At 39.8% G+C, this 26,765-nt stretch overlaps 1 protein-coding gene across 17 annotated transcripts in view; it reads right to left on the bottom strand.

Moving 5' to 3' along the window:
• Positions 1 to 426: 426 nt before the first annotated feature.
• Positions 427 to 26,765, bottom strand: part of eya1 (EYA transcriptional coactivator and phosphatase 1) — a 95,981-nt gene continuing 69,642 nt past the window's right edge. For all 17 annotated transcript variants that reach the window (XM_047350242.1, XM_047350243.1, XM_047350240.1 and 14 more), the window contains 7 exons: positions 21,735 to 21,824; positions 8,493 to 8,551; positions 8,231 to 8,391; positions 7,921 to 8,035; positions 7,475 to 7,596; positions 5,632 to 5,732; positions 427 to 2,532 (listed from right to left, as the gene is read on the bottom strand). In XM_047350242.1, the coding sequence (XP_047206198.1) occupies positions 2,452 to 2,532; positions 5,632 to 5,732; positions 7,475 to 7,596; positions 7,921 to 8,035; positions 8,231 to 8,391; positions 8,493 to 8,551; positions 21,735 to 21,824 (729 nt within the window). In that variant the 3' untranslated portion in view covers positions 427 to 2,451. The remainder of the gene's footprint in view (positions 2,533 to 5,631; positions 5,733 to 7,474; positions 7,597 to 7,920; positions 8,036 to 8,230; positions 8,392 to 8,492; positions 8,552 to 21,734; positions 21,825 to 26,765) is intronic.

Genomic DNA, 26,765 nt, shown 5'->3' with positions numbered 1-26,765 from the left:
GTGGAGAACACAACCAGAAAAATCTGTTCTCATGTTTCATAAACTAAGCCCTTTGCTTTCAGCGACAGAATTATTAATGACTCAAAAAGTATAGCAGCATGATCCACTGTGCTCGGGTCTCTCCCATGTGGCAGTCGGTAAAGGCTATGCTGAATGTGTCCTAAAAATAATGTGGACTCTGCCTGGATTGATTTGCTGTTCGGTCCAGATCCAGATAGGAGTGCAGACTATACAAATCAACGGTGTAAGGCAAGTTTCCTTTCCGCTAGGATTAGTGGGTCAAATTCTGCGCCATCAGATTTAGTCTGGAGTCCAGATAGAAATCAGCGAGCCTATTTTACCAGATTACAGCATTTTTGAAAAATGGGTGAAAAATACTTTAAAGGTATGCTGAAAAAATATGATTTTGCATAAAGAAATCCAACATTCAACAGCTCACAAATCAGTTTTATTAATTTAAACACAAACAAATAATATTGTCAAAAACATCTGTACACATATTTTTGCAGACACAACAATCTTTTGCATTTTCACAATGAAGCCCATGAAGAGTAAATTATTTCCAGTTTGCATTTACAATTGCAATGTAATAAAAAAAGCGTGCTGTATGAATCTATAAAACACTTGCCCTATTTACCTACCTTTACCTTGATCTAGCAGCAGTATGTAGATACCCCAGAGTGTGTGTGGGTGAGTATGTACGGGTTTGGGGAGGTTGTTTCGACACAAAGGTGGGCTCTGTTTGAGCAGAGAGGGATCTGAAGTTAAATGCAAAGGCCAAGAGTGAACATGTGCAAAGAAGGGAAAAAATTAGAAACACAACAAGTCTGTTTCTATATAAGAAATTCACAGTTGATAGCACATGTCCTGTAAGTTCCCCAACCCTTTAAAGTTAGTGGCTTTTCTTTCACTGTTTATTATGATTACCCCGTCGAAGTCAAAGTCGAAATAAAAACACTACATCATACAAAATTACGCTCACTGTACAAGAGTTTTTATAGTGCTTGTATAAAAGATAATAAAACCTATTCAAGCTTGCTTCTTTAAATATCAGATTTATCCAAAATGCAGTTAAAATGCCCCTCAGGAGGCAGGAGACTGCCTTTTGCTGCCATTCTCTAAACCCTCACAAGATTTAATTTAGTCTTTTAATATGTCGGGGTCAGGGTTGCAAGCTGGTGAAATGCCATAAGGACACAAGTGGAGATCTACCTCTTTGAGTGACTAAAAGAAACCCTTTTCCCCTTCAAATATGGGACATATAGTAGAGGAGACAAGGATGAGAAACATCTAAGAATCAAAAGAAAGCTCCTTGACACTTTGAAATCCATGCTTTTGGTCTTGACGAACAATTGATCACACAATCCCATTATCTACATTTTTTTTTTTTAAATCAAACTCAACTTGAATGCGTCCAACACTTTCAGGTGTCCTCCAGAAGCTTGTGGGCAATTTAATGCCCTTATAGTTTTACTTCAATTAAAAAGCAAAGCCACCTTTCAAGAGCTTGTACCTAAATGATTATAGGAAGGAATAGTCCAGTGATTATAAACTTACACACAGAAAAAAAAAGATTTCCTCTGTACACGATTGTCTCAGCGTTGTAAATAAGTTTTTTGTTAATTTTCTTAAATTATTAGAAAACCCCCTTTTAGTTTGAATTTGTTTTTTATTCTTTCATAAATTTCTTCCTCTCGCTGTTTGTTTGTAAAAGGCACAAGTCTTTAGTCATCGAGGTACCTTCTCAGTGGCGCGGGGGCCACTTGCAAAGTCTGTTCATAAATAAGAAGCACAGGACTCCCCTGCTGAGGCTGACAGAAATCACTATAAGTCCGTCTGTCCACTTACAGAGAGGAGACATGTAACAGTTGATGAATCAAAAGAAAAGTGGTAAAAAGCGGAGAATGAGGACAAGCGGCAGAAATCTTGGCCTGTGGCTGAAGCTCAGTTCTGCGGCAAGGAAGGCGAGGCCGCCCGCCAGTAGCTCTCCTCTCCTCTTAGGTGTGAAACCTGACGGAGCCCCGTCACAAACGGGAAGGTGTGGAGGGGCTGTAAAACACTTTGACAGCTTCAGAAGGCAGCTGATTCACAGTAACCAGGGCGAGCAGCTGCTGCACCGTAAATTCACCTCTCTCTCCCCGTTCTTTGTGTCGCAGAAAAAAAAAAAAAAAGCACAAAAAAAAGTTTCAGGGTTAAGACAATGTGTATGTCAGCACATTAACCGCGTGCTTCTTTTTTCCACTCTCTTCTTTTTCTTTCATTGTAGCGAAAGACAGACGCCGGGCAGCACACGAGGAAGGGGTTGGACTGTCGGGGGGAGGGGCTTTTCCTATTTTCCTATGAGCTCTGCAGGCCACAGCAAAGCATGGGATGAGGGCTGTAGTGAGAAGGTCAAAGGTTGCTCGATGTCCTGATGCGTAGAGAGGGGTGTACTGTGGTGTTGGTGTAATGCTACAAGTACTCCAGGTCGAGAGCGTGGTGGAGGGCCATGAGGTCCGAATGGCTGGAGATCCTCCAGAAGGGCATGTTGTGCTGTGGACAAATAAAAGCATCATGTTAGGAATTAATCTAAACATTTTCAAATGATGCATGTCTTATTTTTACATTAAACTGTCAGCACTGTAAAAAACATGGGAAACTGGGTTTAAGCAAACTGTACAAATTACAAATAAATGCTTCTAATTGAGTCAGAAAGAATACCAGGACTAAAAGTACCTTAATTTACACATACAAGTATGGTCAGTATTGCAGTTGCATATTTATTGTATCTCTATGATTATCAGAATTGTATTTCTTTTCTTTGATGTATGTAATCTGTGACAATTAAGAAAAATGTTTTTTCTTTTATCGCATTACAGCCACATGTTGCCATCTATTTTACTGAGATTGCATGTGGTAGACCAACACAAGTTAGTGCATAGTTGTGAAGTGGAGGTGTACATGATTAGGCTGAAACTTTTTCTCTATGTTCATGAGGACTCAGACTGGATAGAGAGGGGCTGTGAACATAAAGTTTTAAGATTCATGTTTCACTGGTTTTCTTCTAGGATTGTTCTGCATTTAGCTCCACCCATTTCTCACGTCAGATCTCAAAAGCTTCCTTGTCCCTCTTTAAAAAAAAGCAAAACATCCCCACTGCATAATACTGCCACCACAATGTTTGGCGTTTTCAGTGTGACAAGCAGTGTTAATTTTCCACCATGCCTAGCATTTTACATGTAGGTCAAAAAGTTCAATATTGGTCTCATCTGACCAGGGCACCGTCTTTTTCTGCGTCTCCTACATGGATTGCAGCTAACTGCCAATGGGACTTCTCACGACTTTCTTCTTGTCACTTTTTCCTAAAAGCCAGATATGTGGAATGTATGAGCAATAATTGTTGTGTCAGCAGATTATCCTTCCAGACCTGTACATCTATGCACCTCCTTCAGAGTTCTTGGTCACTTCTTTTATAAATGCATGTTGGTTAAGATGGTCTGGGTACCATGTCTGGGTAGGTTTATTTCCATTTTTTGATGATATATTGAAAAGTGCCTTGTGAGATGTTAAACGTTTAGCACATTGTTTTGCAACCTAAATTTGCTTTAAATTTCTTTACAACTTTCTCTGTGACCTGTCTGCTGCGCTTTGTGGTATTCATGCAGCTTGTTTGTCCACTAATGCTATCTAACAAACGTCTGAGGCCTTCACAGAACAGCCGGATTTATTAGGGTTAAATAAAATACAGATGTCCTCACTACTAAAGACATTTGTTTGCACTGTATTTTATTTAGAGGTATCAGAGTAAAAGGGGCTAAATGGTCTGTCACATAAAATCACAAATAAAATACATTAAAAGTTAAGGGGGGGAGCTGAATACTTTTGCAAGCATTGTGTAATAGTAAATAATGACTTTGTTGCTAAATTATGAAAACATTTCATGTAGATTTCATCTTTTTATTTAAGGCAGTATATTAAATAAACAATGGCCACCTAGTCAACGTTCCAGGAAAACAGTTGTAACTCTAAGCTACATCATACTTTAAAATTTATTTCTCTGCAGCATCAGTGAATAGTTTTCTAGCCCCAAACTAAGCCAGCAGCCTGTTTCAGGCAGCACAGAAGTGAACTCCCCATGGTGTCTTTTCACTGAGCTTCCTGCTTGCCAGTGGGTTTTTAGGACAGTGCAAATGAGCTGTTCTTCCCGAGCAAAGGATGGAGGAGAAACCTGAGTCCCAGAGAATGAAAGGAGCTTGTCAGGTAGAGTCCTCGGCTGTTCAGTGTGTGGAGCCCATTACCCTCCCCTTATCAAAGGTATTGCCTCTCCCAGGCGTATGTTCCGCTTAGGAGAGCCTGCACTGACCCTTAAAAAGCTCTTTGCTTTTTGTTTTGTAAATTGTCTTTGCTTTTAAGTTTAAAAGCTGGAGATGTTATCTCAGCCTTTTCTCCCAGGCGATGGTAATAACTGAAGACAGAACTGTTCGGGGGGATTTATTTTTTTTTTTGTTTAAAAGGTGAAGGAATGAGGACTTTCAGAAATTTGCTTTTGTAGTTCCACGCGGTGTCACGTCTGATATGCGTCTCCTGACGGGTGAAATTGTTGTGTTATTCCATGTCCTCTCTGATGTTGACACAGAAACCTTTTACTCTGTGGGTTCTCAAGGGACTTGCACCATTCAGATGGGAAAAATAACACCTTATCCTCCCATCAATGTCACGCTCGTACAACTCAAGACTGAGCAAAAATATTTGCATCTATTTTAATAATCATCCCTCAAGACTGTATTCCCAGGGCATGTTCACTTTTCATAATACAGAGCTATTGCTTTACACTTTGACCCAGGGTAAAAACTTGATGGCTCTTTCCTAATCACTGCCTAATCACTCTCCATCCACACCCGTGCTAGTGCTCAGTGTTTACTAACAAACAGGTGAAGAAAAAAGGAGCTGGAGACGTTTCAAAGAGAAGCCGAGCCTTCAGCCTGACACAGAGACCCACGGTAATTGTCAGGAAAAATATGCTCCAAGGCTGCTAATAAATTTCATAATGAATGTGTTTGCAGTGAACAGAGTTTTGGTTTGCATTTAAACCTGACAGAAATACTGAATACACAAGAGAGGGAGCAGAAGCCAGCTGGCAACATTTAAAAACGGCAAGTAGGACTCATCTGAAGAGAAAACGTTGTTTCCCGAGCGGCTTTGAGCCCAATCCATCTCGTGCTAACAGGCCTGTCATTGCAGTAAATATTCTAATTTCATCAACAATGATTTAAGTCTCCTTTATGTGTGCTCTATTTACGATGTGCCTTCAACATGCCTGAAAGGGCTTGTCTAGCGTTACACATGCCGCATTCACACTGCTCCAAGCAGCGAACAGGAATATATAATTATGCCATCTCTCTCCTCCCCTGCTCTGTAAACCTGAGATGGTGGAGAAGGAGCGCTGATTACACCCTACCAACTTTCCTTCTTGTACTTGGACGCCTAATAAGAGGATAAAAGGATGAGATTGTGGAGGAGAACTAGAGTACTAATTACTTTCTTTGGAGTGGTATGGCAGGTATGTTTAGTGTGTTCTCTGAGTACCTATAACAGGACTCTGACATTATGGAATGGAAAGTTGAAAGGAATAAGCTGTTTGGTGCCTCTCACCTTTTTTGAGCCTTGCTCCTCTTCCACCCCGTCTCCGATAACAATGTAAACAACTTTCCTCCCAAATCTTTGAATTACTCTCTCAAAGCAGCTTTCCTTCCCTGCGAAGAAAGTCTGGATGTTAGTGGAGTGTTGCATGGTTGCAAACAGAAAAATACTCCTCCAATGACCACTGAATCACAAGGTGATTCAAAGGTATGGTGTGACAAGAGCAACGCGCTCACATTACAGGACACAGCATTAAAGTTGCCTGATTGCTACAAGAATCTGGGACAAATGAGCCAACTATTCTTGAGTTTGCATTGGTCCTGAAAGAGGTGAGCACAGCTAGACATGGGCCTAGCTACTATTTACATGAAAAAATATATATATATGACACGAAACATTTATTCCTACTGCAGCAAACCTAACACCTTTATTCTTACATCTATACAAATACAGCAGAGGTTTTCAAGTGCTTATTGCACAGAATAATATGCTGGCTTTTACCTGAACTTTACTTCTTTGTTTCTTTATCTAATTTTATGCAAGTTTTTATTTTGTTTGGTTAATTGCATTTATGATTTAATATGCCTTCATATGACTTTAATAGTGTTTATCTTTTTCTATAAACTATTTCTACTATTTAAGATCTCATCATAAATTAAATGTAATGGGTATGTTTATCCATATGTATTAGCATTATGTTTAATATATATTTTTTGTTTCATAAACTATGTCTTATCTTTATTGTTTATGTTGTTTATTCTTCAGTTCCACATTTTATATGACATTGTGTCATAGTTATTATATTATTATCTTAGTTTTCTGTGTTTGTTGATTGATGTTTACAAGCTTTTTCCTTTTTTTAACCTTTGTAAAATGCTTTTGGTTACTTTTGACTATATGAGGATAAATATAACTAAAACCTGATTTATTTATGAATTGATGCTGGTCATGCCTTGCCAACTGCAGTAATGAAGCAGCATTAGCTTAAGAGTGATGGGTGGTGCTCACACCATGATAGTCTGTGTTTTTCACAAGTAGAAATATTTCCAAACAGCATAATTTCTCTTTCTTATAAGCAAAAAACATAATAGCCTCCCAACTCAGCTCCAGGGTCCCCAAAACAGTGCCAGTCATTTCACCCCTACACCATTTTGCTTCTTTGGGTTTGTGTATATTTTGTACTTTTTTGGGTCTAACAGGAGACAGTCTGTACCAGCAATGTGTCAAGTCATCCCCAGACGGGTGTTGTACCTAGTTTAACAACCAATGATGTAAAGTAATTTGTTAGATTCTGCTCATATTTTACTGTAAGGAAATTTGATTATATGACTCTAGTAAACTTGAAATTATTTTGGTTTATTCTGGTCAAAAACTGGCCCAAATGGGGATCAGAGCCAAAGTAAATACAAATATGTTGACGTTGGAAAACCTTGCAACATTGAGGCTTGATGTTTACTTTGCATTTTAAACAGTAAAATGGGGCGAAAGTGGGAGGAAAAACCAGGGGGGATAAGAGAAGGAGGAACAGGAGAGGGGCTTCTGTTTCTCTAGAATGACATAAATGTGCAGAAGTGGTTTCATATGCAGAGGCGAAGAGCAGAGGCCCAGCACAGGTCCTGCTCCAAGAAAATAATCCCAGGTTGATTAGGACTATTCCCTCACTGAAGAACATCAACCCTCTCGGGTGACAAAAATCCACCCCTTCTACCCCATCCCCAGGGACTCAGTCCTGTCCCTGAGGAAGCATGCGTGTCTTGGCTGCTTACGCTCACAATGCTAAAACAATAAGCAGGTTCCAAAGCAATAGGCTCAGGATAATGAATCATTTAAAGCAGGATAGTAAAGCATAGTTTACCTATTTTTGTTGCGCTATAAATATTCTCTATAGGGAAGACGACTCCCAAGCCGTAGAGCAGGACCTTCGCCAGGGCCGGGATGAGCTGCGTGGTGGTCACAAGGATATTCACACAGTTTGACCTGAGGAGGAAAGTGAAGTGGTGACATCATTTCAAATCACTTTGAGGGAGGAGAAAAGAAAACACAATGTGCTGTATAAAAGACAAAGCAATGTATCAGGTCCCCAAAACATGTCTTACATTGAAGGATTGGCTCGTTTTTCAGCTCAGATCTTTTAGCACACTTATTTGTCAAAATTAGAACAGGCCGCCATACGAAAGAGAAATCCACAGCCGAGTTTCTCTTTTTTAATAGCTTGGAACACACTCAGCTTATTTACACCACATACAGATCTATAGATGTGGGGTGTGGACCTGGGTACGTTTTTCCTCTCTGGAGTCCTACCTTGAGTGGATTAATGTTAGTGCTTTCAGTGCCAGTGTTAACCAGGAGTCCGTCAAGGCTTCAATTTCTGCTCGCAATTGCAACCAGGCTTCCCTTTTGGCAGGGCCCAGCAGACCTGAAACACAGGGTAACAATGTTTGGGTTGGACCAGCCATCTGAATACCACTGAAATTTTCAAACTCTGACCCCCCCCCCAAAACATACGCAGGAACTCATATAAATGCCCACACAAAGAGGGCACACACACATTTGTGCAGACTCATTTTTACCCAGCAGAACTGTGCATGCAGCACTGCTTGTTGGGGATTACCTCCAACATTATTTTTGTAGGTGGTGTAGATTTCTTTTACTCGTCTGTAGCGGAAGGCCAGCTTTCTCATCCAGTCCACGCCTCCCCGCACGCCTGTGGCCAGACACAGGTTGGCACTCGTAGCTGCTGCGTGGAAACCATCAGCGCTGAAGTTATATGTACTAAAATAAAGACAGAGATGGGATCTGTTAGCTCAAGCTGCTCTGCTATTAAGAGGTTTCTTTCTGACGAATCATCGAAGATTTAAAGTGATCTTGGTAACCTTAGATCCTGGCCATTATCATCTGAAGACACATCATCAATATGTACCTGGTCACATTCCTGAAAGACACAAAACATTCATCTTAGACTATAAATTCAATTCAATTCAATTCAGTTTTATTTAAATAGCGCCAATTCACAACACATGTCGTCTCAAGGCACTTCACAAAGGGTTTGGAATGGTACAGGGTTGTTGGGGAAGTTAGAATAAACTACTGAGTGTTAGAGTTTGGCCATTTTAGAATGGGCTATGTGTAGGGTTACTAAGTAAATTAATACACTGATAAAGTGTGTTCATGTAGAGCCCACTGGTGGCCATTGTTATACTAAAAATCACAAGGTTTTTGGGTACCTCTCTCTGTCAGACTGATTATAACCATTGGAAAAGAGAAGGGGTCGTACAGATAGCAGAAATGGAGGGTGTGTTTGCACCTCAATCATAACTGAGCCGGTTTAGGCTAAACCTGACTCTCCCTTACTCCATCCAATAGGGAGGGAAGAAGGCGGAGGTAAAAATAAGAGAGTGTTGTTTCCTGTTGCATTGTGTGAAAGGTGGGTAACTTTAAAATGGGCTGAGTCAATTCAGTCGAATCATATAGATTTCAAGTCAGGCACATGCATTCCAATTAATCCTAATCATTGAACAGTGCAGTCAGATTCAGTTATTTATTCAAATTGGATAAAAAGTTTTTCTATCTAAGGAAACCCAGCAGATTGCATCGAGTCAGTGACTCATAGCATTCACTCCTCCTGGATGAGCATGTAGAGACAGTGGATAGTCACTGGCATTGACTTTGCAGCAATTCCTCATACTGAGCATGCATTAGATTATAAAGCAGATTATAAGGCTAATTAGACATTTTAATTTAGTTAATTTATATTAAAAAGCTTTTTTGTTGTGAATATTTTTAAAAGCAAACAGCATGTATCTGCTGGAATGTGTGCTTTGGGTTGACGTAAGTCTTTTCTTTTGCTAAAACATATTTATGCTTTTTGGGGATCCCTTCTGGATTGTCAAGATGCCCCAATTAAATCGCAAGTGTCAATATCTTTCTTTTCATTTGATTGGTTGATACTGAGGTCACTGGGTACACATTAACTCCTGATCACCGGTGCTTAACACAAGCAACACTGTAATATGGCTTCCCTAAAGAGTTGTGGCAAGAGTTTTTTTTAACATGTCTGCTGTGTAGAAATATGCTAAAGTGGAAAACAGGAGAAGCTTCAGAGCTTCAGAGCACTTTATGAAAGTAGAGACATAGGTAGCAGATTAGTCAAGCTAACAGCGATTAGAAACTATGAAAAGGCAGTTTCTAGCATTAAAAACAACTCATACCACACAGTAAGCATTTGAAGTTTATTACCCGACTTTTTTGCCTACAAAAATGAGCTGTTTTCTGCAGGTTTGTATGACCATTTGTCAGTTCATATCTATCTTAGAGATGTTTTTTGTACCTGCGTGGACAACCATTGATCTAAAGTAATTTTCTATGATCTAGAACCCGAGAGTAAGAAAATACAAGACTAATAAATAAAATACGATTAAACATACGGTTAAATGAATAAAACTAAAGATGTGAGTCTTTTTATAATTACTGATCTCCATAATTCAACAAAATACGCGACTATCAAGAAATATATACTGATTTGCAATTGTTAAGTACAGGAGTATAAAATGGTTTGTTTACAGGTACAAATATTGATTTTATTCAAATAATTTCTAATAAAACTAATAAAATTAAGACACAGCCCAAAGGATGTTCTATCTCAAGTAAAGACAGTAGCATATACAATTATTTCAAGTAACAACATGTAAAAGACTGTAAGATTTGGTTGAGAACATCTATTTTATGTATTTTTAAGTTATTTTAAAATTGCCCACCATGGTCACTGTGAAAGGAATAATTCAGTGTGAGTGGTTTAAAAACAGGAAAAGGTTTTATTTGAAAATCTGTTTGAAACCACAGAGTAACACATATACACACCATGTTGCAGAGTTAATCTAGTTTAGGGGTTTTGGGGTACAAAATGAATTAACTTAGCACTAATAGACTGCCTAAATATGTGTCTGACTTTGCATTTCTAAAGACATGTGCCAACTGCAGTTCCCCTTTGTGGTTTCCTAGCTCGTCTTGGAAAGGTAGAGGGATCCCACAGCTCTGCACTGATTCCACCGTAACACAGTAACACAATCCAGACTTTCTGGTAAATGTAACCTACTAGAAAAATTGAACCTGATGCTAACCGCCAATGAAATTATGACCTCTGATTGCTGCTGCGCCACACACCAACACTGCCCCGGGGCCAGTGAGCCAGCCAGCCGGCCGGCCGGCAAGAGAGCACAGGATGGAGCAGGCACAAGAAAAAAACTTATTAGTTTTCCATTTATAGGAGTGCTTTAGTGCCCATCCCCTGCATTCACTTTCTCCATACCATCATCAAGTTCAAAATGTAAAGTAATCCTGCCTTGACATTAAGATCAACACATTTCATGTGTAGATGTAGCGCAGGGTAGCTGCTATTCATTTTTGACAAAGGTTAGGGTTAATGGAGCAGGAGGTTGAGCAATGGGCTTGTTAAGAGGTGAAGGTTTTAAATGTGTTTCTCTTGGAAACTGCTGTGATTAACAGAAAGAATACTAGATATTACAATGATGCAGTTTCTTTTCTGATTTATCTGGAAAGCTGAAGGCTTTCAAAATGTAAAGTAACTGCCAAACATGTCACTTTCACCTGTTAAACATTATATGAGAAATAATAATTTTTCATGGAAATTGATACATGAGCAAAAAAAATCCTCTGATTTAAAGTATGAAAAATCCATTTCAGTTTTTGGAGCTTTTTAATTAAGTTTCATCCGGTTGTTAAGACACCCAAACACAAAAAGCACTTCCTTGTTTTAGGTCAATCTAAGCAAGGCCAAATGCTGACGTTATCGCATTCCTCTCTAATGCACGAGCAGGGTAAGGGTAAGGGCTTTGGACCGTAAACCTTTTTTATTTTACTGGTTCCCCTCTGAACAAATTTTTCATCTCGCTGGATTTGTGGGGAGAGGGAGGGAAGAGCGACGTGAGGAGAAACTCAAACCAGCTGTTCTTTAACAGAATTAAAATCTTGACCCCCAACTCCAGCTCTAATGCAGTCATTCTCTCGCCAAGTCTCTCCCAGCAAGCCCTAAGATCCAAAGAGGAAAAGACTTTGACCCTGTGACCCCTCTCCCCTTCTCTCCGGGGCTCTGGCACCCCAAAAAGGGGGTGGAAGGGTAAAGAGGAAGAAACAGAGGAGCGCAACGGGTAAATGCTGGGAGTCCAAAGTGACCTCACATGGAGCCAGTTCTGAGCTATGCGTTCCAGAAGATGGACTGCCAACTAACACTGGTGGGGGCTTATTGCTCTGTTGTTCTAACATGTTTCCACTCGCTTGCAGATCTTTAATAGTTGAAGAAAGCTTCAATTTGTCCCATCTTGATCGTCTGATGACTAAGTAATCCACAAATATCCTACAGAAGACAACCTACATGTCGTTGTGCTTAATTCTTTAAATAGTGAAGGCATACCAGTTTGTTTAGGCAAAGAAAAACAGCTCTTTAAATTAAGCACTCAATAGAGCATGCTTTGAAATACCTCCATTCTTGTGCAAGTGACTGGAATGCTTCTATTATCAAGTAATTACCTGCTGATTAATCAGACATAATCTGCCAACAATCAGCTCCCGCCACCTCTTTCACTACGTTGGTACAGAGCCATTCACTTCCACTAATTTGGCACAGGATCCAAAATTACACGCTGTCTCCTTGTACCCTGTTGACAATAGCTGCCCATGTTTGTTCTCCCCATGTAATTTGTTTCTTTCAGAGTGTGACAGCCAGGATGGATCAAAACAGATATTTGAGAACAATGTTTTTCTGTGTGCTAATTATAGACCCATTTAGGTTCCTACAGCCAAGACAGCCCCAAACACATACATATGGCTGTGTAATTAGACCAAAAGTAGCCGCCATAACTGCAGCCTGATTATGAAGGATTTTTTATGGACTCAAAGCTAATAAACACAGCAAACCTCAACAAATGTAAAGCATTTAAGCCTCAAAAGGCCAAGTAAAATATAAGAGTTTGAACCTACAACTTGAATGCCTCCTCTCTCCTACTTCATTGTTTTTGTATGTTTAGAGTATCTTAACTATGAGACAACGCCTAATTAAACAATGGACAGGGTTTTGGGACCTCCAACGTAGAATTATGTCTGTTTGTGTGCACATGGAATAAAAATGGAGAGGCTTGCTGGAAGAATGAGCAGGACTCAAGGAATTACTATTCCCAGCTGGGGCTGGTATAAACCTCTGCGTTGGCTCCCTGTGAGGACTGGAAAAGCTAAAAGAGGAGGTGGCTGTGAGGAATGTTGTACAGTTACCCTTACACGTACTCGTTAGGAGCCACTTCTGAAGACCTCGTAAACACCACAGACCCATGAAAGATGCAGTTAGAAGTGGATGCAGAAAGGAACCCTCTTAGGTGGTGGATTTTACTGTTCAGTCTATCATTTGGAATTTGACAAATTAACACCTAGTGGAGAACCTGCAGGTAAAATTAATGTTGTAAAATGTGTAGAGAGCCAGGTCCGAGTTTCTTTTGTAGCAGGATGTCTGATGCAGATGAAGTTATTGGAAAAAGAGATTCACAGGTAAGAATTTTGTGGTCAATTTCCAATCACGTGCTTTTGTAAAGCTTTGTCCTGTACCTATACTGATTTTGATGTAAGAAAATATAAGATATGCAATTGCAATACTATCACTGAAAACTGCAATGGCTATTAACCCAAATTCTTCTGATGCTTATTTTTGTTTTTACATAATGTCCCCAATGCTGTCCGTGAACTTCAGTATTGCAGCCACCAAAAATATACATCACGTGGGGATATCAAGGCCAATTTGGTTGCATCTAACTGACCAAATATATTATTGATATAAATAATAAAAGTCTGACACTTCAAATACAGTATCTTACAAATACTGCACCAAGCAGTCCATTGTGTTTGTGATATTGCAATGATTGTGATTTGATTTAAACTAGCTGTAGCATTTTATATTAGTAGTTAGAGCAAGTTAGCGAGGCTAGCATTACAAAAACAGCAGTTTCATTGTGCTTTCCATGGTGAATGAAATGCTTTACTTTAAGTATTAAATTCTCAAAAGGGCTGCAAACATTTCCAAATAGAGCATATTCTTTAACAGGCAGGGTTTGAAAGCTCAAACACAGCCACTGTATGTGTGCTGTATGTCCAAACTTCCTGTTATCTACTCAAAATCTCACACTGAATGAACCTTAGAAATGTGCCTCCTCTAACTTCAGTAACACCTCACTGTTACTGAAAATAGATCCCACTGAATCCTCCTCCCTCAGTTATAGTACTCACACCAACGAGTAATGTTGTCAGCAGGGCACTTATGCATATGTGGATGCACTTATCAGAAAGAGATCCGAGTTTTTAGTTTTCAATCAAGCTAAAAATTGGTCGATCGCTGTCAGGCGATGATTTTTAGAGGCATATTTAATTGGAAGTTGTGAAAGTAGAATAAATATTTGCCTGCAGACAGCCAAGGTTTTATAATAGTGGCACATTTGGGGGCAATCCTTGAAATTCTTAGAACGTTTTAAATATTGCACTAACTTACATCAGATGTTCCTAATGTACCAAAGAGTGAAGATCCAACAGAAGCTGCTGCTTCTGGTCTATACAAACACTGTGAAGCTTTGTTCATTTCATCACCAACATTGTTGTCTTTTATCTATGTTAATTTGACTTTCAGGCGGTCTTCGTCAGCCTAAGAAAAAAAGTAAAAGCCCAAATAAATCCCACAAGAACTCAGGACAAGATGCTTCTGCCTCAGGATGGTTCCATCTCTGTATTGTTCACTGTCTTCCTTTTTCTATCTCTTTCTTTCCACTGGAGTGCTGAAAACCTTTCACAGCGAAGGAAGTTATCAGAGCCCTCTTTGTTCCCTCGGCATCTGTCATTAAGCAATCAGTGATGACGGCCTGAGTCTTCCTGTAGCTCTCGGAAGAGCTCAAAGTGGTGACTGGAACAGTCAGAGACATGGAGAAGAAATATGGGGTGATTCTGCCAAAATATATACAAGGAAGACCACTTTGACTTTCTTGTAGAGCTGTTTTACGTTCCTGAAGGTGTTGTCCACTGACATGCAGTACAATGGTGTCAACTTTTTCCTATTCCAACGCTGCCCTCTATTCCTCTGTCATCTCTATCGGGTGAGCTGCAGCTCTATCGAGGTTGGGGTGGGGATGGGCAGTCCAAGCTCAATAAGAACAACAATGGCCATCATGGCAAAATTCCTTGTGATCTTACAGGCTAATGCCATCTGAAAATGGCTCATCCATGGTTCGCAGGTTCTCACTACTGCCACTCTACCGGCAGAGGCTGTCATCCACCCCCCCTCCACCCCTTCCACCCCTGGTCTATGACCCCCAGCAACTTCCTTGTCCGTTCCCACCACAGGCACCCCTGTCTAGAGGTGGGTGGAGGAGGGCTGTGATTATCTGGGGGTCAAACACAGGATGTGGATAACAAAGGGAGAGTTCTTCAAACCCACTTCATTCCAATCCACAATCTTTGCTTGAACAGTCACGGAATTCAAACAGCAGTGCCAAACAAAGCACAGGTACAGAGAAGTATATACTGGTTTTACAGGAGGGAGGGGGGGGGAATCCCACAGCCGGGAACAGGTATACAGAGAGACAAACTGTATTTTAACAAAGTGGGTATTTGAATACCTGTTTCTGTAAAATTGGAAAAAAGAACAGCACCCCACGCCTCAGGTAGGCAGTAAATTAGTTATGTCTGATAGATGAGCTGCTGCTCATTATTTCCTACGTTTGGCATTTTACATCCAAACCACACCTCAAGGCAAGCAACACTAAATGCTATATCAAATCTCAGTCACTTCAGCATTTTCTCCGTGCAATGAGCATATCCACAGTGAAACAGTTTGTTCCTGCCAAGCAGAACAAACCTGTGTAAGTGAATGCCCCTTTTTTCCGCCAAAACCATGTTGGACAGGTGCTCTGTCTCCCATTTTTTAAAATACTAAACATTATAATTTGTCATCAGACAGTAATGCAATATTTTCCATGCACCCTCAGTCCTGACTGGCGTGACAGGGTGGGGGTTGATGTCGGGCTCAGCAAAGTGATGACTGACAGGATGGCTTTAAGACCTCCACCTTCTCTCTATAGTCTTTCCAGAGCACACTATAGTTGCAGCCTTGAGACTTGATGGTGGATCATGACAGAAATTCTGAATCAGTGGCTAGGCTAATATTCATGAGTGTGTAGACTCAAAGAAGCATATCTGAAAGTTCTTCGCAAGTGTTAAAACTCCTTCAACCTTTTCACATTGAGTCGTGTAAACCAGAAACTTTATTTTATTCGTATTTTATATGATAGACCAGCACAAAGTAGTGCGCAATTGTGAAGTAGTAGAAAAATTAGATGTTTTAATGTTTTTCTTTTTTTTTATTGCAAATAAAAGAAAATGAAAAGAGTGATGTGCTGCCATAAGAAGTCCAAGTTGCTTATGCACTACTGTCTTTTGTGTTAGTCTGTTACATAAAACCCCAATACAATACAAAATGTAAAAAAGTTCCAGGGGTTTGAATACTTTTTCATGACACTGTATATAAAAAGAGAGAGCTGTTTGGATTCAGAACAAAGCTGGAAGACAGAAACCTCCACTCTATGTTCCAGGCTTCTATCCGGTGCAAATCTCATTGATTTGATTAAGATGTTGATCTTCATTTTAGAATAAAAATAAATAAGGCTGCCCAGTTTTAGAGCCTATTGGTAGCTAATCAGTGGAGAGACTTAATATCCAAATTCAAAGAAAGCATCAGGTTCCACCTTAGAAGGAAAGAAAATCACAGAAAAATAAACCATCTGGGAGAAGATAATTAAAGCTACCACTCTTATGGCATGGCGAGCACAGGATCTGACTCTTGGCAGTGGGACATTAAACTAACAGAAAACCTCCAACCTATGAGGCTCAGGAGGACCATTTCAGCCACGAGGCAAAGGTAATCGTGCATTTCACTGCATCCCTCATTAACAGTCAGCCTCTGGGTCAGAGTGACAGAAGAGGTTTCAGCCCTGCAAATGCAGACTGGGAGCTATAAATGGGAGTCAGCATACAGTGTTACAGGACTGTGTCCTGTGTTACAGGACAGATATGTGTGGGTTTATGTGGATGGATGCATGAGCATCTGTAAAGTAAGTGCATGTCTGCATATATTACTTTGCTGCAACACATGTTTTTTGGACTGTGCTGCAAGTGTTGCACATAGAAGAGTCTATATAAAATGTTCCCACCACTAAAGACCTCTCACCCCTTGCCTCTCTCTGAGTGTTTTGCCCCCATGCCCTTTTTTCTCCAGACAGGGAGGGTTGTTTTCTCGACAGCCCTCACACCCCACTGAGAGGGGATCACAAGGGGCTCGGTAAGCCTGAACGAGGCCCCTGGTTCCCACATACTGTTTGGCATTGGAGTGCTGGCTGCAGCAACACACCTATATTAAACTCGTCCCACTTCAATGACCTAAACACTGGCAGAGCTGTCTGTCTTCCCAGCAAACTCAGCCTGAGTGGGCTTCATTATAAACACCACTTCAGACCATCAGTTAACTCAACGGTGGCACAGATCTTCCAGCTTGGGTGAATTTAATAGATTTCACAATGTGGATGATAAAATCTTTTGAGAATTTCTTTGAAAAAACATTTCCATATATATAGAGGCAATTACAATGTCGTGCAAAAGTATTCATGCCGCTTTTTCCACATTTGTTCACATAATCAGAAACTTTATTAACCATTCTCAAGTCTTTAAGGATTGTCCTGTTTTTAGCTTAATCCATCTTCCCACCAACTCAACCAGCTACACAGTCCCAACAAAATAAAAGCATTCCCACAGCATGATGCTGCCACCACCATGTCTCACTATCGGGATAGTGTTGCTCAAAGTGATGTGCAGTTTTAATGTTTTGGACAAAGGTGAAAAACTTTAATTTTGTTTGTTGCAACCCCTACATGGATGTGACTTAAACTGAAAACATGTTACAGCTTTCTTTCAACAATGACTTTCTACTTGCCACTCTTTAATAAAGGCCAGATTTGTAGTGTACACAACTGTAGTTGTCCTGTCATCGAATTTTCCGCCTGAGCCGTTGATCTTTCCAGCACATCTTCAACAAAAAACAAATCTCTGAGGCCTTGAGCAACCATATTTATATTTAAATTAAACAATACACAGGTGGACTTGATTTACTAATTAGGTGACTTCTAAAGGTGAGTGTATTTCATTTAGTGGTATTAGGTAAAAGGGGATATATACATATTTATATCACACCCTTCAGGTTTTTATAAAAAAAATTGAAAACCATGTATCATTTTCCTTCCACTTCACAATTGTTTACTTTGTGTTGTGTCTGTCACATAAAATCCCAATAAAATACACTAAAGTTCATAACATGACAAAATGTGAAATAATTAAAAGGGGAATAAATAATTTTATAAGGCACTGTAATTCCAATATTAGCATTATTATGATAAACTTTATAAGCAGATTAAAATATATTTGTTTTTTAGGTAGACAGATGATTTGTCTAAACTCTATTCATAATTGTCTTTGCTTATCTGTGATGCTATCATCGATGCACTAAAATTAATACAGTGGGAATCACATCAGTAAGGATCATGTTGCCTTGAACTACTTTCTTCATACTTCCTTCACTGAGAACATTTCAAAAAAACCAAATGCGCTGATCATATAATACTACACCTGTCCTTTAAAGAGCTGAGCGGCAAACTTTTTATGCCAGACAATCGATAAGAGATTTGCAGGGGAATCTGGACATCACTTTATTAGAAGCTTTTTGGTGAAGCTTTGGTATTTCTGAGACTCACCTTAAAAAAGTTGCTTAAAAAAAGAGTGCTGGAGCAGAAAACGTTTGAAGAAAATAAAGGGAGAGAGAAAGAAAGACATAAGGGTGAAACTGATCCCTGTTGACCCCTTCGGCATGCCCTTTTTCTTTTTATGACTTTCCCCCGAATCATCACTCACCAGCTCTATCAACACGGCCTGGCCTCCACTCACACACATCCACCCTTGAACACACGTAGAACATTAGCAAATACTTGTGCCCTTGTGGTATCTGCAGACTGGGGACATTTTTATGCTTTAAGGTGATGGTTGATTTAACTTTAAAAAATATTGCAAAACTGAAACTGTGTGAAAATTTTAAGAACCTTATCTGATGTCTTTGTACAGAGGCTGGCAGTGTTAAAATGTGGACGGACAATTCAAACACAGTTCGGCCACTAACCCTGCACCTGTGTTCCTGTACAGCCTCTGGGGCCTCCCTTTATGGCTTAGACTAAATTAGATGGACCAAATGCATTTCTGCACATGCTTAAATACATAACTGCTGCTGGCTGCGGTATTTATAGTGGGACTCTATTTAACTCTGTTTGAGATGGTAGACTGTAAATCAGGAGAGAGGAAACACAACTGGTGAGGCATTGCTGAGAACTTGTAATTAACACTCAGATAGGCCAGGCTCAGTTTAGGAGTGTGGATGAATATGCCTTTGAGAGAATGTCACCCCTTCTGTGGTATGATTATTAATGACATCAGTGCAGAGTCTGCAGAGTTTGGTCATTCTGAAACGCGTACCTCAAACTGACCACAGTTAGCATTTTGAGTCATCACAGTTTAAAGTGGAAAAAATGCTGAATCTTTAAAGTGTCAAAACATAATCTAACATTTTTGTTCCTGAGAACAGAAGAAATACACATGCAGTGTTTTCAAATAATTTTTAAGTAGTCTGAGCAGCCAATTCATCTGTGAGCACATGAAAAGAAATCAAAACACAGGACAGATGTTGAGCAAAACCACATTTAAGAGTTGTCACAAACTGCCATTTTTTCAAATGATTGGGGCACATCTATTAAATAAAGTGCAGCTAGATGGATTCTACACAGGCAGAGCATAAGGAAATATTTAACCAGCCAATTGGAGCCAATTAACTTTGATCACAATGACTGCTTTTGGAATCTCAGTCACTTGTCCGTCCGAGGGAGTTTGCACATATTTTCCCATCTCCTGGCTCTCTGTTTGAGGACTTTTTTTCTTCGTATTGCTGGGCTTGCTTCTTGTAGCACAGCAGAACATCGTGGTAAGTAATGAGACTTGGCAGACTGGCCACAGATCTCTTCGCACTTAAGTATCAAGGAAAACATTTCCTTTTTTGTGAAGTAAGCATAAGGCAGGGCATTCAAGAAAATGGGGAGTCAGTGGGATCAGAAGGACGAAATTAAGAAAATACTAAAGTAATAAAAACTTAAATCAAGTACTACTAAATTATGCAAAAATGAACCTATGTAAGTGTACCCATATTTTAACAAATGCAACAGATTCTTTTCTGTTCTCTTTGCCTATTTGAAGGAATAATACGATAGTGATTGCAAAGAAACAATCAGGGCCTTGCAAAAGCATTCACACCAATGGTTTTTTTCACATTTTGTCACATTACAACCACAATCTATGTATTTTTTGGGGAATTTATACAACAAACCAACATAAAGGTAGGTGTAACTTTATAGTTGAGGAAATGATACATGGTTTTTAAAAGTATGCCATGCATGCCTGCTGGGGTCTCTACCAGCTTTAATCACCTAGAGACTGAACATTTTGCCCATTGTTTTCTGCAAAATATCTCAAGGTCAGAAAGATTAGATTGCCACAGATTCTTAATTGGATTTGGGTCTGAACCTAAACTCGGAAATTCTAACAAAGGATTAGGCTTTGATTTAAACTAATCCATTGTAGCTCTGGCTATATGTTTAAGCTTGATGTCCTGCTGGAAGGTAACCCTCACCTCTAGTCTCAAGTCTTTTGCAGCCTCAAACAGGATTTATTTCAGTATTGCCCAGTATTTAGCTCCATCTATCTTCCTATCAACTCTGATTAGCTTGACTGTCAGTGCTGAATAACTCTTTACCACAGCATTATGGTGAAACAATACACCATGTGTCAAAGGAGAGCTCTCTGCCGCACAGCATTTCGCTTGTAGGCTAAAATGTTTAATATTGTTTTAGCATCTGCTTCCAAGTGTTTGCTGTGTCCCCTAGATGGTTTGTGGGAAACTGTACAATGGACTTATAACTCTCTTTCAACAGTAGCTCTCTTCATGACACTTCAGAAATGCCAGATTTGCCAAATGCAATACTAATAGTTGTCCTGTACACAGATTCCCACACCTGAGCTGTGGATTTCTGCTGCTCCTGCAAAGTTACAATGGGCCTCTCGTGTGCTTCTCTGATTAACGCTCTCCTTGCCCAACCTATCAGATTAGGTGGACATCCATGTCTTGGGAGGCTTGCAGCTGAGAATTCTCAGATTAGGATATGATTTCATAACCTAACTCAGCTTTAAACTTCTCCACAACTATCCCTGACCTTTTTGCTGTGTTCCTTGGTCTTCATGGTGCTTGTAAAAAAGTTTGAAAATGGTGTATCAATTTCCCTATACACAATTATGCACTACTTTGTTTGGGTCTATCACATAAAATCCTACTGAAATACCTAGATGTTTCCTATTACAATCTGACAAAATGTGAAAAAGTTCAATATCTTTTCAAGGCCCAGTTCATCGACCCCCCCCCCCCTTATCGAATCCATTTATTGCTTTGCCCCAGAGGAAGATTTTACACAACATGAATCAATGAGGCAAGGACCCCTGAGAGGGAAGATGGCAGGGGATTCTGTGCCGTGATGGAGGAGTTTGTGGTGTGGGAGGCCAGTGACACCAAGCACACAGCATGACACACCGGCAGACACCAGAGCAACAGAAACACAAGAGCCTGACAAATTGCATTGGCTGCCATGAGAGTGGGAACGAGGTGGAGGCGGGGGCAAGGCTGGTGACCCAGGAGACTGACAGCGCATGTAATATTCATGGTATCCCTTGGGCACTGAGGTAATACTTCACAGCAACAGGGGATAACTGAGAGACAGGCCCTATGTAATTCAGGCAGTTGTTGCTTCTTTACTAACATCTGACTTATTCAGCTTTTTTTTTACATATTTATGCCTCTGCAGCCAGTAACACCACCTCAATGTAAACAGAGGACATTTGTACATAATCACATAGAAGAATAAAAAAGATCCACAGAAACTCACCTCTAGGTCGTTAAAGAATAAGTGCGTGTCCGCCAAGTTGAAGATCATTTCTTCCATCCTTAGTCCTAATGATACAGATGTTGGAGGGTCCTTAAAGACACACAAAAATATCTAAATCAAACAATGAAATCATTAGGTTTAAGGTGTATACTGTTGTTTTGTTTAAAAATGTGCATTTGGCAGATATGGTAAATGCAGTAACTTATGATATTCACTTTGAGTCACTCAATTAACACACAATTCCTTTAAACCCCTCTGCAGGCTTTTCCCATAAAAGAAGACTTAAAAGTTCCGGCCTCTTTTTTACGACCCCCTGAAAAGGACCAGAATAGTCATCAGAAATGCCAGAGACTTAAATGAAGGCTGTAAAAGCGCATCTCTTCTCAGGAAGGGTGGTTGATTTAGAAGAGCAGGGGTCACAGCCCAAAATTGTAAACAGCCCCGTTCCCCACATATTTGTGCTGATACATCATTTGACTCTCTAGGCAATATAATTGTTCCTCCTGAAGTTTGCTTAAATATTTGACAAGTTTGGGGTTTATGAGTATAAATGAGAAAAAAAAAATGCTCAACACAAATTGCAAACTTGCACAATTTTTCATTTTATTTCATTAAGTTATGATCTCTGTCAGTAATCTGAATCATGCTGTAATGGCCATGTGATCCCACTGTCTGTAAGGTTATACCTTAAAAAGATTGAACTAGACTAAATAGTTAATAAATCTGTGTAAATGTGTGTATTTGTGCTGTCAAAGCGGTAATGAACATGCAAAAACGCATTCAGTGCCGACTGTATTTAACTTTAAACTTTTAGATTTGACAAAAGAATCACAAAAAAATCCAAATTTGTCATCTAACTTCAGAGATGTGTTTTTTATTTAATCAATGCATTTGTCTTAACTCTCTAATCAGCAAATTGTCTTAGCAAGTAAAGGATGAAGAAGGACAATAGTCATCTACCCCTGCAGCTGGGTGAGATCTGCATTTAAGTCGGGCCAGGCAGGACCAGAAGCAGGGATTACCGAGTTAAACCACCTAAAGACACACCTGAGCTCTTCGCTGATTAGCTGTCACACCCCACAATCCTTATGTTTTCACTAAAATGACAGAGTGCAAACCACACAAGTAGAGCTCAATCCTCCACTTCTCCAGGCTTTCTCCTTCCTCTCGGCTTCCCAGTTTGAATCAATCTTTCAGTAGGAATTCATCAAAAACAATTAGCCCCCCTCCTTACATCAACAAGCTACCTCCCTCTTCCCAATGTCTGCCGCTGCTGGGAGATTTAGCTTTACGGACGGGTACGGTGGGAAAAGGCGAACCTCTCTGGCGCAAGTGAATCCTTTCCAATTAAATCTAAACAATCAGTCAGTGAGGGAGTTAAGAATACAAGCAAGCCAGAAGGCCAAAGTGCTGCTTCTGTCACTGCTGCAGGACCACCTGTCCTGAGATGTCACTGCCTCCAGGGGGGCGCCAACATCCACCCCCACTCCCTCTGAGTCCCTTAGCAATAACACCACCCCCGCCCACACGCATCCACCCTTACCCACTTTGAGCTCAAGCTATAGCATACCCAATAGCAGCACAGTTGGCCTCAGCCATCAGCTTTATGGGGGTGCGTGTCTTGATGCCAATTAAAAGGGCTGATAGGAAGAGCAGTCTGTTTATGTGTGTATGTGGGAAGGGGAAAAAAAGAGTTAGAGAGAGTGGCTGGAAGGTCACAGCGAGTAAGAGAAAGTGTGCATGTCAACTCGCTTGGATACTCATCTATTTATAGTAAGCTCAGAGCGGCGAAAGAAAAAAACTGCTTTGTAACTTTTTTGTTTACACCACTAAGATAGACATGATATGACTAACAGATACGCAGGAGGATAAAGATGAGTGAAAAGTGTGGTTGATGCAGCAAAATGGTGGTTGTGAGTAGAGATGCACCAAGAAATTAACAGGTGACCAAATCTGAAATATTTCAGGTTGGCATTATTGTTGCACTACTAACAATAATTGTTTGTGTGAACACTGCTACTGAGTAAAGAAAACTCAAAGTTAGCTATTTTCAGTCTCAGTGAGACTATCAGTATTAAAGAGTTGAATGCATTTAACATTGTTAAGGGGATCGCACACCGAGAGTGCCACAGCCTGTCTCTCAATTTACACAGATCAATTGGCACCTATGACACACAGATGCGTTGTGCTGAAGTATGCTAAGACAGGACAGATCAATGGACATCTTGTGTGGATTGTTTGTTAAAATTAATAATGGTGTATTTTTAAAGTGCATCTGGCATTACCAGTGTGTGTTGCCCTTTACTGTTATTAATGAGCAGCGGGTGCTGCTGTCGGCCCCACCCCAACCAAAAGAACTCACAGGCAGTCCGGTCCTTGTATACCCCAGCTGCTATCAGAGCAGGAGATGATGACATCTTCAAGTATGGACAGCAAGTGAATCAAGTCTGAAATGCTTTTTCTGTTGACCATTTTTGGTCTATTAGTTTTATATAGATAGCAAAAAAAAAAAAGATAAAGGTGGTTATGTTTTACTGTGGCTTGTCTAGGCTCCTGGATAGATCACAAGAGTAAAAATCTAACCAGACTTATAAAACTCCACTTAAAAGCTAACATATACACACAAAACAAAAATCTAAAATAACTTGGCCGGAGCGTCCCTTATGGGTCCATTTTGTTGGTCCCAAGCTGTGATAAACAACAAAGACATCATGATCATGTTGTCTTTGCTTTAAATTTGTAAAACCAGTTGGAGCCTGATGAAAAAAGTGAAAAGGTGACTAAAATGGACAAAGAAGAAGAAAAAGAGGGAAATAAAGGGAAAACAGGGAGAGAGAGAGGGGCTTTAGTGGCTGTCACATCCCATATGAGCTCTGATGGAATGAGCCCTTATGGAGTAAGGAGTGTTTCCTGTTTCAGAGGAGCCCACTGGAAAACCCTATGGGTCTTTGCGTGTCTGTTCGTGTGTGTGTATGCTTGGTGTGAGCGCCTCTCATCATGGAGCCAAAGCTCCCTGAGCTTTAGCTCTCCCTTTACCCAGCATGCAGGTCTGAAAATAAAGTAAATAAATAGTGGAGGGTCGTGGGGCAGCCCTCCTTCACCCTAGAAACAAAACACTGCCCCCATCAAACACCCCCTCAAAACCAGAACAAAGGCTCAGAGCATGGACTGCAGACACTAAGCTTTCTGACACTTGAGAAGCAATATTTCACTTTTTGACTTCAAAACCAGTCAAAACCATAGCCAAAACAGGTGACAATTTGAGATGCTACGCACAGACTAAATCAAAGAAAATATGGATTCATTTATGGCTTTACCATGAACTTTTTTTCTATTAGTGTCCTACATGTACAAGCAAAAGGCAGAGAGAAAAGCCACCTATGACCTTAACAAAACCATGAGAATATAATTCTGCCTTATTTTCCAAATAGTTTGTTTTGAAAGTTTAAATTTAGAGGAGCAATTTAAATAAAACAACAAATAGCAAAGCCTGGAAAAGCAAATTCTTTATCTTATGAGAATACACATTGACCTGGGTAAGAAAATGACCTTCAACAATAAATAAAGAGGCACCAAAATAAAATCAGTTAAGGACCAGAATACAATGATTTTCAGCTTGATCGGACCTGACTGGGGGTTAGGAAAATCTAAATTCTGCTAATTCTTCCATTTGGTAAGCACATTAAAGTGATATACTAATAATGAGTGAATAAGAGTCAGTGCGAACTATCTAATGTAGTGAAGTGTTTAAAAAGAAGTCAGAAGTGAGTTTCACAGATAGAAGAAGCCATTGAAAAGTAAACTGTACTTTCTAGGATGCGTCGAGGCATGTCTTTTTTATTCAGGCTGTTAACTTTTTCATTTTTTAAATTTTTTTTTAACCGTGTCCTGTCCGGCAGAGTAGCGCTTAGAAATGTTGTCTGAGTGCCAAGAAGAAGCCCAACAGATTTACTTTCACAAGTGGAGCTTTACAGCTCACGCTTTAAAGCTCTGCTTGATATTTATAAAATAAACCTTATTAGAAGCTGCTTTGGGATTATTTTAATTGTTACGGACACGGAGACAGAAATGGAAAGAAACAAATAAGAAGTACGAAAGAGAGACAAGTGTGGAGAAAAGGTGAAGGGGAGAGAAGGAGAAAATAAAGGAGGAGAGAAAGAAGGATGAACAGAATAAAAGATAACACCCTGCTCTCTTCTACACCTGCAGAAACATTCATATTAACAGCTTTTTTACCAATAAGTGCACAGTACTTATGAATGCAAGATGTATTTAGTGGTAAATGTAGCTCATTATAGAACATTTGTGTATCTGTTAACTTTTAAATTAATTCAAAATCCAGCATTCTGATGAGCAGTCAGTGACTGAACATTTATTTTCTCATGCCTAAGTTCAGATTTAGGTGGGAATGAGTCCTAAAATAATTTGTGTCAAACTTCAGTAAAAAGAAAGACAGTTTAAGTCTGTCTAGTCTGAATACAAAATCCTTCCTGTCAATTCTACTCTAGAAACAGCCATGCAGAGTTTCTTTTTTCACATTTTATGTTTTTCTCTGGCTCTCAACTTGTCTGCTTGTCTGCTGGCTAACTTCCCTCTGCACAGACATGGGTCACCAGTGGCTCTAGCTGTATTACTACAAGTACAGTATTTTCAAGAATTGCAGCGCACATTAAATTACCATACATGAGGTAAGCAGTTCACAAAATATCACTTCATAATCAATATGGAGCAAGATAAGGCTTCAACTGCTTCTGGTTCGTACCAAGGTCAGCCGTTTTGGGACCTTTGCTCCAGGTAATAATCCCTCAGACTGCTTTTTTAAAATAATAACTATGATAACTACTAATAAATATGGTAAAGACATTTAAAAATGTCACCAAAGTACTTGTTTTGCCTTTGTTTTAAATAGTTTTTGTTTCATAATGTCTGCTCTCTCACACCCAACATAAAGTCACCCCTGCTCCTGATAAAGTAAATAATTATCGCTCATAAAAGAATGGCTAGAAAACAAATATTTGATTGCTGATCTTA

Source organism: Girardinichthys multiradiatus, chromosome 21 (genome assembly GCF_021462225.1).
Source record: "Girardinichthys multiradiatus isolate DD_20200921_A chromosome 21, DD_fGirMul_XY1, whole genome shotgun sequence".
Lineage (NCBI taxonomy): Eukaryota > Metazoa > Chordata > Actinopteri > Cyprinodontiformes > Goodeidae > Girardinichthys > Girardinichthys multiradiatus.
This window is presented reverse-complemented; position numbering and strand designations above follow the sequence as displayed.